The 15,002-nt window shown below is 50.5% G+C and overlaps 1 protein-coding gene across 1 annotated transcript in view; it reads left to right on the top strand.

Moving 5' to 3' along the window:
• The window catches only part of MEGF9 (multiple EGF like domains 9), a 50,265-nt gene that overhangs the window by 19,665 nt on the left and 15,598 nt on the right, over positions 1-15,002 (top strand). Inside the window, exon 2 of the mRNA XM_064677089.1 lies at positions 4,407-4,608. Within this exon, the coding sequence (XP_064533159.1) occupies positions 4,407-4,608 (202 nt within the window). The remainder of the gene's footprint in view (positions 1-4,406; positions 4,609-15,002) is intronic.

The following is a 15,002-nucleotide window of genomic DNA, read 5'->3' on the forward strand; positions in this document are numbered from 1 at the left end:
AAATATATTATTTTTTTTCCTTCATCTTTTCCACAGAACAGAGAATGTCTGTCTCCTTGAGGGTGCTTTTGCAGCAGGACAATAAATAGCATCCCTGGGACTTCCCTTGCTCTTACAGCTGCGCATTCTTATAACAAAAAATGTGCATCTTGGATTTTTCCATACTGGCTCCCAGAGAGTAGGTGAGTTTGGTCAGGATTTGCACTGTTTCAGGATGTCCCCAGCAAATGTGGTTTCACAGAGACCTTCGTGCTTTTCACAGTGTTGGCTTCTTTAGCCCTTTGTAAATATTTCACCTGTTTTTAAATTATTCATTCACTAAGTGGCTTGGAGGGGAGAAGGAATCACGCTTAAAATATGTGTTAGGACCTAAAACACTGCAAAGCTGAAAGGATGTGAAAAAAAATAATTTGAGAAAGGATTTTTCCTCTGGAACAAACCCTGTTTAAGTACTGGGAGGGGATGGGAGATGAAGGAACGCGGTGTGATGATGGACCTGGTGCAGGCTGAGGTGTTGCTGGGGTTTGCAGAGTTGGGTTTTGCATTGGGGTAGGATTTGGAGGCTGAGATCCATGTTGGGGGGGCTGGCACTGAGCTTGAGGTGGCCACACTGAGGGATTACAGGGTACCTGCAAACCTGGAGGTTCTTGGTTGTGTCAGTGCTGCTTAGAGCCATGGTGTGGATCTAATCAGTATCTATCCTCCAGTTTATTGGTAACCTATGACTTTTGCATAAAAAGAATTAATCAATTTGAGGTTGGGGTGACTGAAATTGCATATTAAATCTGTGTCCCACACAGTGCCCCTTGCTGTTCCCAAATGGGGAACCTTCCCTTTTACTCCACCTGCCTCTAAGCAATGACAAGTGAAGGTTCAATGTTGTTCCTGAAGGGAGTGGTGTTTGGGTTGTTTGAAGGGGGAACATGTGGCAGTGACACGCAGTTTTATGGTGCCTCTATTCTGGCACCTCAAAACGTCATGGGGCTGTTAATTAATTAAAGCCTATCAATGCCATCACGAGCAAAGGTGGTGGGTTTTATCAGTGATAACCACGTGCTTTGAGCTGTTGTGTGGTGCTTTGTGGGAAGGGAAGGGGAACCTGGATGGTTTAGCAATGGGAAACAGGCAGAGACGAGCAGGGCTTGGAGGCCCTGGGGGTGGGTGAACACCCTAAGATGGGGAAACTGAGGCAGGGCGAGGGTGAGTCACTAGAGCAAGCTGGGGAGAATCAGAGCTTGGACTAGTGCCCCATCCCTGGGAGGTCTTTGCCCTTGGCTCCCCTTGCTGATGGTGTTATCCCAACCTCAACACAATACCTCCAGCTGTGGTTGAGCAGCCTGGAGTGGGACAGTTCCGGGGTTTGTCCACCCTCGTTCGTTCCTTTGTGTTCACAAAAGCTCTCAGCGAGGTGTTTTTGAAGGTAACCTTCAAAAGCAAAACATTTGCTCGAGAAAACTGAATAAAGGCTCCAAAAAGCCAGGATATGGCCGGGAGCCAGGACAATGTTCCCTGATTTTCTTCTGTAGTGCTCATCATCTGTGCTGTGTTCCCAGAGTCCAGGGCAGATGCTCGTTATCTGGCTGAAGGACCGTTCTCGCCTTCTCGAGCCCGGCTGCTGTCGGGACAACAAAGTGCCTTTTAAATTAGGCCTCGGGTGTTCATAGTCTGGTACATCATCATGTCAAGCCTCGACCTCGACGCTGTGCCAGGCGATGGATTTCAGTGCTGTGTCTGGATCTCCTTCCTCGTCTGCCCGACCTCGGGGGCTTCGGGGCATTTTTGGAGTTGCATCAGCCAAGCGGACAGTTGCTTCCCTGATGGGGACCACCATCCCCCCCCCGAGATCTCTGGGGTGGTTTGGGGGAGGCAACAACCTCCCCCAAACAACCCTTTTGGGGCACATCTTCTGTATATGCCCTGTTGTGCCTTATCACGCACTCGGGGGTGATTTTGCGGCCTCTGCACCAGATGGGCTCAGTTCTGTGCCCCCATCACCAGCAGAACCAGCCTCCTCTGGTGCTGCCAAGGCAGCTGGAGCTGGACTTCCACCAGCCTCCCAACAAAAAGCTGCTTTTGCCAGTGTTACTTTGGATTATTGCAGCATTTCTTGCTCTCCTGAGGAGCCAGTGTTGCAGAGCTGGTTTGCTGGATGGAAAGGACAGGAGCGGGGCAGTGCTTTCGAGTGGTCCCCATTGGCATGGGGGAGCTCTTCCCCATCACTCCAGCAGGATGGCAGCACTTGCAATGGGAATTCGACTTGTATCACCTATAGCTTCCCAACTGAGCTTCAGCTCTCGGCTGGAGTGTCGGGATGGTCTCGGGTGGCTCTGGCTGTGATGCTCCTGGAGCACAGGGGTGGTTTCCACACGGAGCAGCTCATCCCCCTGTGTGGGACCTGCCCTCTGAGTGCCTCCCATGCCATTAGAAGGGGTATGATGCTCGTTTTCTTGTCTTAATCAAGTCTGGCAGGTCTAATGGCACCGCACGTAATGAGCTTTGAAAGGGAAATTTGTTTCGATGCACGTTTGACAAACTCCAAAGTGCTTTTGCTCAACAAGTTGTCGTGGCATCTGTTGGCAGGGGGAAGCCCAAGTGCCCAAATCGATAAGGTTCTGGATAATTGAACTGGGAATTTGGTTCATTATGTGAAGTGGCTGCTGAAGTGGATAATTGCAGATCTTGAGGTGTTTGTCCTATTTGCTAGTTTGGATTGAAGGAAATGTTGGTGCAATTTCACAGGTGTATAGGGACAACATGACTTCTGTGGGGATCCTGTGATAGAGTAACAGAGCTAAATAACTCATATTTCTTTGTGTATTGAAAGAAAATGGATGACAAGGAAAAGCTCTGGGGGGCTGTTTAACAACCAGGTGCTTCTGCACAGTCCCTTTGTGGGGAGAGTGGGATCCTTCCCACATGGCTCCTAGCAATCCTTGAAAACTCACTGCTGTGATGAGGAGACCTTATGGCTTGTGGCTCCAAAGATACACTGAGGTCTTCAGTGTGGTCTGATTTCAGATTACTCACAGATTCATAAATTCATCTTCACCTGGTCACTGGGTTTTTGGTGTGGCACCTGCTGAGGCCCTTTCCATTGGATTGGGGCACAACATCAGTGTTAAATAATCTGAAATACTTGTGCTGATACAGAGCATTAGTGCTGGGTCTTCTTAACTTGATTTAAAGCTCAAATCATGTTTTCTTGGGATGGGGACCCGGCCTCTCCCCTCTCCATGCAGTGCCCTGAACACTGGCCCTTCTCAGGGAATAACAAACACCAGCAGTTGCGTAAAGCCCCCGATACTTTATGCACTATTTCTGCAAATAATCCTTGTTTATAATTCACTCTTGGCAGAGAAATACTTTAAATTATTAAGGCACTAAATATTTTGCAATGAAAGAACGGAGATAAAGCTCTTGGCAGAAACAAATTGCCGGGGAGAGGGTTGTTCTCTTCAGTGCATTTGGGGCTTTAAAGTATTATGAGAAATAACGTGCGGGGGGACTGGGAATTCATCACTTGATCAAAAGATTTGCTTCTCTCTTAAAAAAAGCAGCTGCTCAGTGTGTGCTTTCCAGAAGCCCTGTAAATACAGAGTGTCCCCAAAGCAGAGATGTGGGTCTGCAGAGCTGTCCCTGCTCACATGTTGTGGTTTAGGTGGTGGAGGTCTCTGTCTGCCCACAGCTCCACCCCCCCAGTTTTTCAAGCTGTTTTCACGTGCTCAGTGCTCCCTCGAGGGCAGATTTTCAGGGGATTCTGTATCCCTTCAGGAATGGGAGATGCTGGTTCCAGTTCATTGTGTTGGTGTGTGTCCTGCACCATAATGACCATCCTGCTGGTAAAGCAGGAGTTTTCCAGTGGTGTGAAATGGAGAATCTTATAATTAATGATTTTGCCACCTGTTGCTGATTTTATCCTAATATTACACAGCTAGCGTGGTCCTGGAGTGATGGAACCAGACAGCCATGAGGGTGAATATGGGTGTATATACACACACAGACATTAGATACAGTTACATATATATATATATATAATAAATGTGTATTTTAGGTAGTTGTACCTGTAATCTTCTAGCTCTTCTTTAGAGAGATTTGAAGAACAAACCATGGGGTTTCAAACCCCAGTGTGCTCTCAACATTTTAAAGCAAACATCATCCTTCCAGTGATGAAGTTTCCAACCTGGGGTGCACAAAGGGAGTGGTGAGGCCCTTGCATGAGTTGCCCAGAGAAGCTGTGACTGCCCCATCCCTGGAAGTGTCCAAGGCCAAGTTGAATGGGGCTTGGAGCCACCTGGTCTGATCGAAGGTGTCCCTGCCCATGGCAAGGGGATGGAACAAGATGAACTTTAAGTTCTCTTCCAATCCACCCTATTTTGTGATTCTATGTGTTTCTTTTTCCCTTGCAGGAGATCTGTGCAACTGCAGCTCTGTGGGCAGTGTTGGTGTGTCCGAATGCAACCGCACGACGGGGCAGTGCCGGTGCCTCTCCGGGTACGCGGGGCTGCGCTGCGAGAGCTGTGCCCACGGATTCTACCTGGAGCAGGACACCCAGAGGTGCCAGCCCTGTGCCTGCAGCCCCACCGGCTCCAGCAGTGCCCAGTGTGACCAGTGAGTAAGGCCAGGCGTCCCTCCTGCGGGGCCTGTGCGCGTGGCGTTGGGATTTGGGGGGTGTTTTGGGACTCGGGATCGGGCAAGAATGGATCTTGTCATCTGGTGCGAGTGTTTAAAGGAAAAATTAGAAAAAAAAAAAAGGCAGGAAGGAAGCTGGTCTTATAAAAACTCATGAAGATTATTCTTCCCCTTTCAAGGGCTGGATTATAAAAATATCCATAGCTGTGGCAGAAGCCCTGGCAGCCCCCAAGGGAGTTGACTTGCACTTCTGAGTTGCATGGAAGCAGAACCTCTCCTCTAATGCCTTGTGCATCCCATAGTCCCTGTCGGACAGCGCGGCTTTCACGCCTCAGCTGGGGAGGGGAGGGGAGGCTGGGGTGGAGCACAGGGGCTTTGGAGAGGTTTATTTTGTGAAAGGATATTCATTATGCCAGAGGCAGGCAAAGCTTTGTGCTCTGCCCTTGCTGAGCCTCGGGATGGAAGCAACAGACTGACCACAGAGTGGGCTCCTGCCTTGCCTGGGCTTTACAGTCACCGGAGCTGATGCTTCGAGCTCTTGTATAATGAATGTGTTCCTCTTCATTTCACCTCACCCACCCTCACATCTTGCCTTTTAAAAGCTGGCACGCAATTATTTTTCCTCCAGCCGGTGATCTGTCGGCTGTCAGAGATTCGTGGCTGAGTTGGGGGTGTCTGTCCCTGCAAGAACGGACTGAGCAGCAGCCTGACCCGTTGGGTCCCCAAATCTTGCTCACACGCAGCAGGCTGCAAGTTCTGTCCTTGGAGGAGATCCCAGCAAACCACCCTGCAGTGACTTCCAGCCTTCCCAGGCTCCTGCTGCCTTTCTGTCTTTTAGGGTTTGGTCTGGGCTCAGCGTGTGTTGAACACCTGCACTTCCCTGCCAAGGCTGAGGCTGAGTCAGAGTCGAAATGCTCTGCAGGGACATGCTGCCTGTAATTATTTTATACATTATCTTTTCCCAAACACCCAAGCCCTCTGTTGATGTCCTTCCTTTTTGTTTCAATGCTGCAGTTTTCTGCTTGCATAAGCTCTGAGAATTCGGAACTTAAAAGTAACACTCCAGTTGACTGGAGTGACCTTCTTACTAAAAAAGGTGATTCCTGGGGGTGGAAAGTATGGAGTTTTTCACTTTTTTTTTTTTTTTTAGTAGCTGTTTTGGGTTTGGGAAGATGTGCCTGGAAGCATCAGGGCTTGCCACAGTATTGAAAGTGTGAGTTTGGTCAGATCTACTGGAAAGGCAAATTGGGCAAATCTTATCTTTGAGAGGTGGGAGAGGAGGGAAAGCACTGCTGGAGCAACTGGGTTAACTGGGAGGGAGCATTCTTGCCCCAGCTCTGAGTCACTGGGCAGTGGGTGAAGCACGGACATGTGTGATGTCTCTCCACGTTTCTCTGTGTGGGGCGAGCCAAGAAACGCCCTTGGGAACTTCAGGTGAGATGCTCCGAGTTGTGAAGGAGAATGAGGTGGAGTTGGAGCATGTAGTGAGCCATCACACCACACCCCAGCGTGTGTGTGCCCAGGAATGACAGGGACCTCCCCAGCTTCTCCTCAGCACCATTTCACAGCCTTGAGGGATGTGGGAGATTCTCATTCTCAGCCATTTAGAAGAGACAGCACAGGGCAAAATGCAGAGGAAGATTTGGGGAGGGGGGATGTTGCTAACAGAGGTCGCTCTGTGTTTCTCTTCCCGGCTCAGTGGGGTTTGCTGCAGACAGAGATGACCTCTGGGTGTTTTTAAAAAGAGGAAAATTAGGTCAGTTGTCTGTGTTGTAGGGCTGGGGGCATCAGAATGGCTGCAAGATGGGCAGCCTTGTGCGGTGGGGCAAATGCTCCCCTCGTTTCTGTTGTGTTAAAGTGGGACACCGGGGCTGGACACAGCTCCTGCCTGTGTGCTGCTGGGATGGGTACAGGGATGCATCAGGGATGTGGGTCCCAGAGTGGGATATGCCCTGATGGGTGGGAGAACCTCTTCTGCGTTGCAGTGTGAATCCAGGAATGAGATTTTTGGCTCTGGTGCTGGAAACCCTGGGTGTCTGCTGTCGAGTCCCTGGAGGAGCGGCGCGTGTCCCTCCGGGCAATCCCTGCTCGGGACGAGGCACGCAGGCATTGCCCAACACCAGCAGCCAGCTACTGCTTTGTTGACATGAAAAATCCTGTAAGCTCCATTATTTATTTATTTAATTAATGAAGCACCAGCCCAACTCCAGGTTGCACAAGTGAATTCCTGCGTGCTGCCCTCAGAGAGAAGCGGCCGCCGTTCACATCAGTCTCCGGGTGAAACAGCGGCGTGATTTCTGGACTCTGACCCTTTTTGAGGGAAGCTGATTGGAGAGGCAAAGTGCCTGAAGGCCAAGCCCTCGGGGGCACACAAAACATGCCTCATAGGTTTCAATCAGCTTGCCCAGCCTTTTGTAAAACTGCCTTTTAAAGCACCACCATATGATGATTATTAGTATTATTTCTCGGCACGCTCTCGGGCTGGCCAGATGGCAACCCAAGTCTGCTGTTTGTTAACTAGACCTCAAATGCAGACCGTCAAATAAAAATAGAAAGAAATCCCTTTCCCGAGGCACAGAGTTGATTTTGGGAGTGCACATTGACCTGACATGCTGTCGCTATGAATGGCCTCCATGGCTGCTAATCAAAGGTCTGTTTTGGTGGTGGTTTAAATTTGATTATCTGGGAAGATCCACTGAGATCCCCCTCTGGGATGGCAGAGTATTTCTGTGCTCTGGTTTGGGTGGGTTTTTTTGTTAGATGAAAAGCTGTGTGTGGTTGAAGCTGGAGCTTGCTGTGGGGCTGGATGGAGTCCTGGGCTGCTCGGAGAGGGGGAGTGAGTTGTCCCTGTTGCGGTTAACGCCTAGAAACCTCGGATAAAACCACATTTCTCTGGGTTGGATGCTGTGCAGATGCTTGCTAAAGATAGCTGTGGCCTGGAAGTGTTCATAGTCCATAGAGGAAGGGTGGGGAATGAAGCTGAAGTTTCAAGGGCCGTGGTCAAGGTCAGAGTAGTGGAGAATGAGGATGGTGACTCATGTTGGGTGCACAGGCTGAGCTGGAAGGGCTGTGCTCCTGCTGCAAAGCCCTGCGGATGAGGACAGGGAGGGGAGAGTGGCTGGTAGTGGCCCCAGCCCATGGTGATGTAGCTCCAGCCAGGACCTGCCCCCACCAGCTGCATCTCACACCATCTTCTGGGCACCTGGAGTTGAAAGCTGAATTGTCTCTGTGTCCTCTGAGGAAGGAGGAACCTCCCTCCTGGTGGAGGAGGCAAAGGTGAAGGTGATGCTGCTGGAGAAGGTCGCTGTGCCTGGGCTGCCCAGCCCAAATCTCCCAGCCTTGCACCCCTGGGCACTTATTTTTCCTTTTTACTTCATGTGAGCAGAGTCCTGTGCCTGAACTCTCATCTCCTGCTCCCCAAGGCTGGGCAGGGGGCCAAGCCAGAGGCAGCAAAGGTGGGTTGATGGTCTGCAGCCCCAGCAGCAGTGGGAGTGCTGGGGCTCATTGCAGTGTTTCTGGCCCTCTGTGCCCTGCACAGCTTTGCCCCAAATGCCACTCGTGTCCCCATCTGAGTCATGGCACAGCAGCTGCTCCCTCAGCAGCCCTGTGATGTGCAGGCTGAGGGGGAAGGGGTTTGGTTTGAGAAAGCCTTTTAGTTTCACAGCTGTCGTGCCCTGGTGTGAGGAGCCTTGCGGGCACAGCTCCTTCAACACACACCAAAATAACTCTCCCGTGTAAACCTGTCGTCAGGCTGATGGATTTAAAGGAGCAGGATGAGACCAGCCTGGATGAGGCAGCATGTGGTACCCTCCTGGGGAGCAGGAGACGTCAAATGACTCTGCAGTTTTTGATTTATTTATTTTTACCTCGCTGCCAGCCCTGCCCCATCCCCACATGGGGCTGCAAACACTGGCCAAGGGCAGCCCAGTGGTGTGGGGCCCTGGCAGCTCATCTGCTGGGTGCTGGTGTGGGGTTTCCCTGTGTTCCCCAGCAGGGAGGGAGAGGTGGGATGACCCTGATTTACCTCCTGCGAGTCATTCACCCGAGGCTTTCCTAGGGTAGGCCTTTGTGGCTTTGCTTTTCCTGCAGTTGTGGAGGCAGCAAGTTTAGCCCACGAGCAGCTGTCCCCGTGTGGGTGCTCTTGCACCCCAAGATTTGGGATGTGCATGGGGGAGTAGAGCTGTGAAGTGGAGATGGTGTTATGAGAAGCTACTGCCTGGCAGAAGGGCTCAGCCTCAATTCCCCATTTCCCTGGGAGGTTTTGTGTTTTAAACTAATTTACCCTGGTTCTAGGAGAGACAACTTTTGGTGCACTATGACCTGTGCCAGTGAGCAAGAGGAGAGCTGTGGCTGCTGTGGGGTGTTTCAAGGATCACAGGATATTCTGAGTTGGAAGGGACCCACAAGGACCATCCAGTCCAACCCCTGGCCCTGCACAGACACTCCAACAATCTCACCCTGTCTCTGAGAGCATTGTCCAAATGCTCCTTGAGCTCTGGCAGCTTTGGGGCTGTGCCCACTGCCCTGGGGAGCCTGGTCAGTCCCCAGCCACTCTCTGGGGGAAGAATATTTTCCTAATACCCAACCTAAACCTCCCCTGGCACAGCTTCGCCTTGTGGTTTACCTAAACCTGGGTTAACAATCTAAACTGGGTTAAAGTTTTTCCACTTCCTTAAAAAAGCTGCAGACTAAACACACATATTTGCTGCCATTGTCCCAAGTGAAAACAGATGATGTTAAACTGGGATCTGTGGATTAGGTTGCTCCCTCTGCCTGTGCCTCAGTTTCCCCACAAGCAGATGGGCGATGGGAAGCAGAGGCTTGGAGGTGATGTGAGCTTTGGTTCCTGTGGGCTGAAACCCACTGCCCAAGGGTGCAGTGCTCTGCTCCTGTGCTGTCTGAGCAGCTTTTCTTTACTGCTGGCTGTGGAGACAGCTCTGTGCTCCTGCACGGTTTGTGCTGCAGGCTTGGCATAAATCATACGAGAGACAGTTCCTGTCGCTCATTTCCATTGAGAAAAAAGAATAACATGCATATAAATGTCCAAGTGTTAATTCAGAGATGTTTTGCCCCCTCGAGGGGACATCATGTCCATATTAAAAAGAAAGAAGGCAGAGTGTCCCTGAGAGCATCTGTACATGGCTGTCCCCTGGAGCAGGGATGCTCAGAGGCTGAGCAGGGAGGGCAGTGACCATCCCTGTGTGCTGCCTTTGTGGTGGGATTCTGTGTGGAGAGGCTGATCTTGTGACCTCTGCTCATGGGGGTTTGCAAGAGCCTTGCTGGTGAGGGTAAGGTCAGCAACTCTGGACAACGTGCTTTGTTGAGGCCTTTGAATAAGGGCTGGGGTTTCTGGGGGAGCTGGGCAGGGAGCTGGGATTGTGGAGCTGGTGGGATGTGGGAAGGTGCCAAAGAGATCAAGGGGAGAGAAGCAGTAAGGAACACTGGTCCTGGTGGTGTTGGGAGGCAGCCAGGTGGGTCACAGTCTGGAGGCACCTTGAGCATCATGTGGAGCAGAGTTTGATGTTGTTTGGTTAGTCAGGAAATGCAGATCCATTGGAATTCAAGGTTTTTGTGGAGCTCCACCAGCCTGCACAGGAAGGGTGCTCAAGGCTGTGGTTTGAGATCAGAGAAGCTTCATGTTCCCGGGACTGCTGCCCATCCCAACCCCAGGAGGTTATTTGGGGGAAGCAATGGAGTTCTCATTTTGCATAGATAAAAACCTTCATTTTCTGTCTTTGAAGTGTCATCACACTTCTGAAATGTCTCTTCTTTGCGTGGGATCTGTATTTCCATTCTGCTGTACTTTGTCAGTCCAGTAAAACCACTGCTCCCCTTTGGAGAGATGACCTTGGGAGCTCAAGTCCTTAAGGATTTGTCTTTAAAAAACCCCCAAAAAACCAGACAAAAAGGCACCTCTTTTTTCCCTTTAAAAAGGCTACTCTCCCCTTTATAGATCAGCTGAGCACAACTGGTGGCTCATTATCTCCCAGTAATGCCTTGTCAGCATCATTCTGCAGAGAACAGATCTTGTTTTGTAGCGGAAATTATTACATGTGGACGTCAGAAAATCAGAATACCCTGTTAGAGCCTATTTTTCTGCATGCTTTAATTATCTAAATCTCTCTCCTGTTTCAACCTCTTGCATCCTTTACATCAGGTAAATTTTGTACCTGCACCCCTTTTTATTCGGTTGCAGACAGGGATAGGAAATGAATGAGTGACTGGACACAGCGGCAGGGAAAGGTGGATTGTTATCATCTCCCCTATGGTAATTGTGGCTTCTCAGAAATCCTGTTATTTTGTGGGTTTTCCAGCAGGCTTTGCCGTTCCTGTGTTGTTCTGCTGCAGACTTTGCTGCTCTGGCAAACACTGACTGCCCTCAAAAAAAAAAAAAAAATATTGGCTCAACTATTTAAGCTCTTGTGGCTGGATTCTGGTTTGGGGTTGTTGCCCAGCCTGACTTCAGGCACTGCTTCAGCCTGTCTTCTGCTGCTGCCTGAGCAGAGATCTGGGGGATGGAGGGACCACTGGTGTGTCCAGTAGGGACCAGCCCTGTTTCCCTGCCATCCTCACTGATGTGTCCTTCTCTGCATTGAGGTTTCCTGTCCCATCCCTGCGTTGCCATGATCTCCAGGGCTTATTCTGAGAAACCAGGACACACCATCTGGGGTTGAAATTTTGCAGTGAGTGAGGCTTTTGTTGCTCTTCCTTATGGAAACCATAACGGACCCCATCCAGCCTCGCTCTCCAGGGCCATCAGGGTCTGCCCATCGCTCCCTCCCTCCCTCCCCAGCCCCCTTGGTCCTGGTGGGTGGTGCCGGGAGGGCCCCCGGAGGAGGCAGCACAGCCCCGGGGATGGAGATTCCCGGCTTTCCCTGGCGGGGGAGCCGGGGCTGTGGAGGCGGCGGTGGCCAGACAAGGTGGCCCTTTGACATTCACAGAGTGGCCTTTCAGAGCTGTGAAGTGTCCCTGCTCAGCCGAGGGCTGCCACACAAACAGACGCCGTCCCCCGGCACGGAGGGAGGAATGCGGCGCACAATGGGCCAGTGTTGGCCCCCATAAAGCCCCACTTCTTCTACCCTCCACAAAGGGGCTCTGAGTGGGGGCTCAGCCCTGGCCCCACTGACCCTCCCACGGAGCTGCTTTGGCTGCCAGGGCTTTGGTTTGAGCCGAGGGAGCGGGGAGGAGAAACCCAACGTGGGGCTTTTTCCTGCTCTCCCCTTCCCCACGTGCCGATGTTCAAATCAAGTGACCTAAAGGAAGATCAGCGCATGCGTTAGAGGGCTTTGTGGTTCCCTCTGGATGAGAGGACACGGCCTCCAGCTGCACCAGGGGACGTTCAGCTTGGACACCAAGAAGAATTTTTTCATGGGAAGGGTGTTCAGGCATTGGAAGGGGCTGCCCAGGGAGGTGGTGGAGTCCCCATCCCTGGAGGTGTTCAGGGAATGACTGGAAGTGGCTCTCAGTGCTCTGGGTTGGGTGACAAGATGGGGGTTGGTCACAGGTCAGACTCTATGATCTTGGAGACTTTTCCAACCTAAATCATTCTTTGATTGAGTGTTAACACTGTTGGTTTTCCACCAAAGTGTCTTGGAGCATTTAGCTTTCAAATGTTAACTTTTCCATGCAACCCAGGAAAATATAAGAGAGATTCATCCCCTGGCTGCTGTCAGACATCACAGAAAATCAGCACTAAAGGAGCCAAGCTCGCTGGAGGAACACACCATTTTTAGAGACATCCCTTCTGAATCCTCCTAATCTTGTGCAGAATCCTTTTGTCTTATCCCATCAAAGTGTGACAAAGCCTTTTCATGGGGGTTGTTTTACAGATGCTCGTAGCTCAACGCGATTTTCCTCATTCATACGCCGTTGCTGCTGTTAATTGTGTCTGTTCCAGGAACACCTCTGGGCCCTGCTGGGATGAATGATGGGCATGGCTGTCATTGAAGGTTTCCAAGGGAAAGGGGAGGGGATGGGATGCAGAAGAAGCTGGAGATGCCACCAGGCTGGGGAATGGCCCCTCACCATCTCTCCTGGGGCTGGTCCTGGTTGGTGCTGAGCTGTGGGGTGTGTAGGTGTTCTCTGTGCTTCAGGGAGAAGATGATAAATGTATTTGGCAAAACTGTTCTTCAAAGCTGGGGGGAGTTTGCAGGGCTCATCCACAGGGTTTGGGACCCATGGAAGCTCCCTCCTTGTCTGACTCTACCCCAAAACCTTACCAGTCTGTTATGTTTTAAAAATAAAGGCACAAAAGCTTGGTGCTGTGCTGTTTCTGCTGGCTCTGACATTGTCAGGCAGTCCTTGGGCTGTGACTGAGATCTGGGCATCCAGGATTTTCTGGTGTCTGGGAAAATATTCAAAATTAATTTCTCCCTTCCCTCCTCCTTGGGAAAAAAAAAAAAAGGAAGAAAATAGATGATTGAAGCTTGCTAAGGGTTTTCTGTTACACCATTAACTATGCACAGCTTGTCTCCCAACAGCCCCTAAGGCCATGGTCCTTTATCCTCCCATCCATCTTGTGCCTGTCATGTCCCAGTTAAAGTCAGGATGTTTCTGTGGAGGAGGAGTGGAGACCCCTTGGAGATGTGACTGCACATTGTAGGCTGTCTCAGACCACAGATATTTTAATGCTGTTTCCCTTGTGATGAGGCCTTGAGCTCCTGCAGCCTGTGCTGAGCAGTGCAAGGTGAGGGCACTGCCCGAGGTCCCAGGTGGAGCCTGTCCCTTCAGTGTGTTCTTCCCTGGCCATCAAAATCCCACCATGGGGAATGTTTGGTTGCCACTGGTGGCACAAATCACTTGGCGAGTGATGGGATTTCCCACATCCTGTGGCTGTTTCCCTTTAGGGGAATGGAGGGAGCCTCTGGGGAGTGGAAGTGAAACCAGACAGCTTTTGCAGGCATATTTTGGGGTGTAGGCTGTTCCCTGGCCCAATATTTTGCTTTTATTTACAACCCTCTGCCCCATATCTGCGGGACACAGGCTGCATCCACAGGGTGGCTGCATCCTGGTCCAGCCCCAGGCTGTCTCCCTGCAGGGACACCTGCTCCCAAGGCATAACATGGAGCCTGAGGGATGAGGGGGATCAGATGCAACTCCCCCTTGCCTTGGGGGGGGGTCCCAAACCTGGTGTGTAGCCCCCACTCCTGGAGGGTCAGGTCATTCCATGCTGGATCCCAGCCTTGCACGTGGTCTGTCCCTGCCAAGCAACAATCACTGCCGGCTCCTTCTGCCAGTGTCTCGTGTGCTGGTGATGGTTTTAATCATGAGGAGACTTGTATAAAGTTGATGGATGATGTGCTGGTGATTCACACTACCTACACGGTCTCTAAAGTAAGTATATTCATAAAAATCTAATAGAAGCCAAAGCTGGCAGGCGACTTTGGTTACTGGAAGTCTGGTTTTGTCCCAACACATCCTTCTGTATCGATTCTTTTTCAAGTGCTAAAAATTGGCTGGCTTCAGTGGAGTTAATCACCATCTGAAATGGAGTTGAGCAATTGATGTTGCTGCATCAAAATGTTTCCCTCTTCCCTTGCCCCTCCTTCCCCCCACTTCCCCCAAAAAAGAAATTCCTGGCTGATACTCAAAATCCAGTTCAGTTCTTGCTGTGCAAGTATTAAACTGTGGGTCTTTTCTTTCAGATTTCTGGATTTTTATGGGCACAATCGGTCTGTTAACAGCATTTTTTTTTTTGTGGTTTCAATGCATTTATATCATTGACCTTTGCTTTAAAAAGTGTCTGACAGTCTTTGCTGGGCTGGAGCTATAAAAAGGAGTGTTGTAAGGGGTCTTTATTCTATGGAAGCAATGACCACAGGCAAAGCTTTATATTTGCTGAGTGATTTAATTCTTGCACATGCAGGACTTGGCTCTTTGCCATGTGTAACATGTTGAAAAAAGGTCTGCTTGAGAGGCATTCAAACCAAACTTTCCAAAACAGTCTTTTTTACTTCTTCAGAAAAAAATAAAACAGCTTTCTTTCCTGTTATTTTTAAGCTAACAAGTAAAACCAAGGGACTCTGCCCCAAAATGCTGCATTGAGCTCTAGCAGGGTCACTGGGGAATAAACCTCCTTTAATGAAATGAAGTGGGAGTCTGGGTGGAAGGGGGCCAGCCAGGAGGAAGAGGAGGGTGTCCTTAAGATAAAGGCCTCATCAGGGACAGGAGGGAGTAAAACTGAGCTCCCTGGACTGCAGGAGGAAGCCAGGGAGGGTGAAGATGATGCAGCTTTAATGCCTGGTCCTACAAAACCCTGCTCAGGGGGTGCATCTCCCAAAGATTCGTTTTCAGGCTAAATATCATATTTTCCTTCCCATATCAGTTACTTTTCCCTGCTTGGCTCTGCCTGTGCCCTGCCCTCTTACAGGAAT

This window comes from Pseudopipra pipra, chromosome 20 (genome assembly GCF_036250125.1).
Source record: "Pseudopipra pipra isolate bDixPip1 chromosome 20, bDixPip1.hap1, whole genome shotgun sequence".
Lineage (NCBI taxonomy): Eukaryota > Metazoa > Chordata > Aves > Passeriformes > Pipridae > Pseudopipra > Pseudopipra pipra.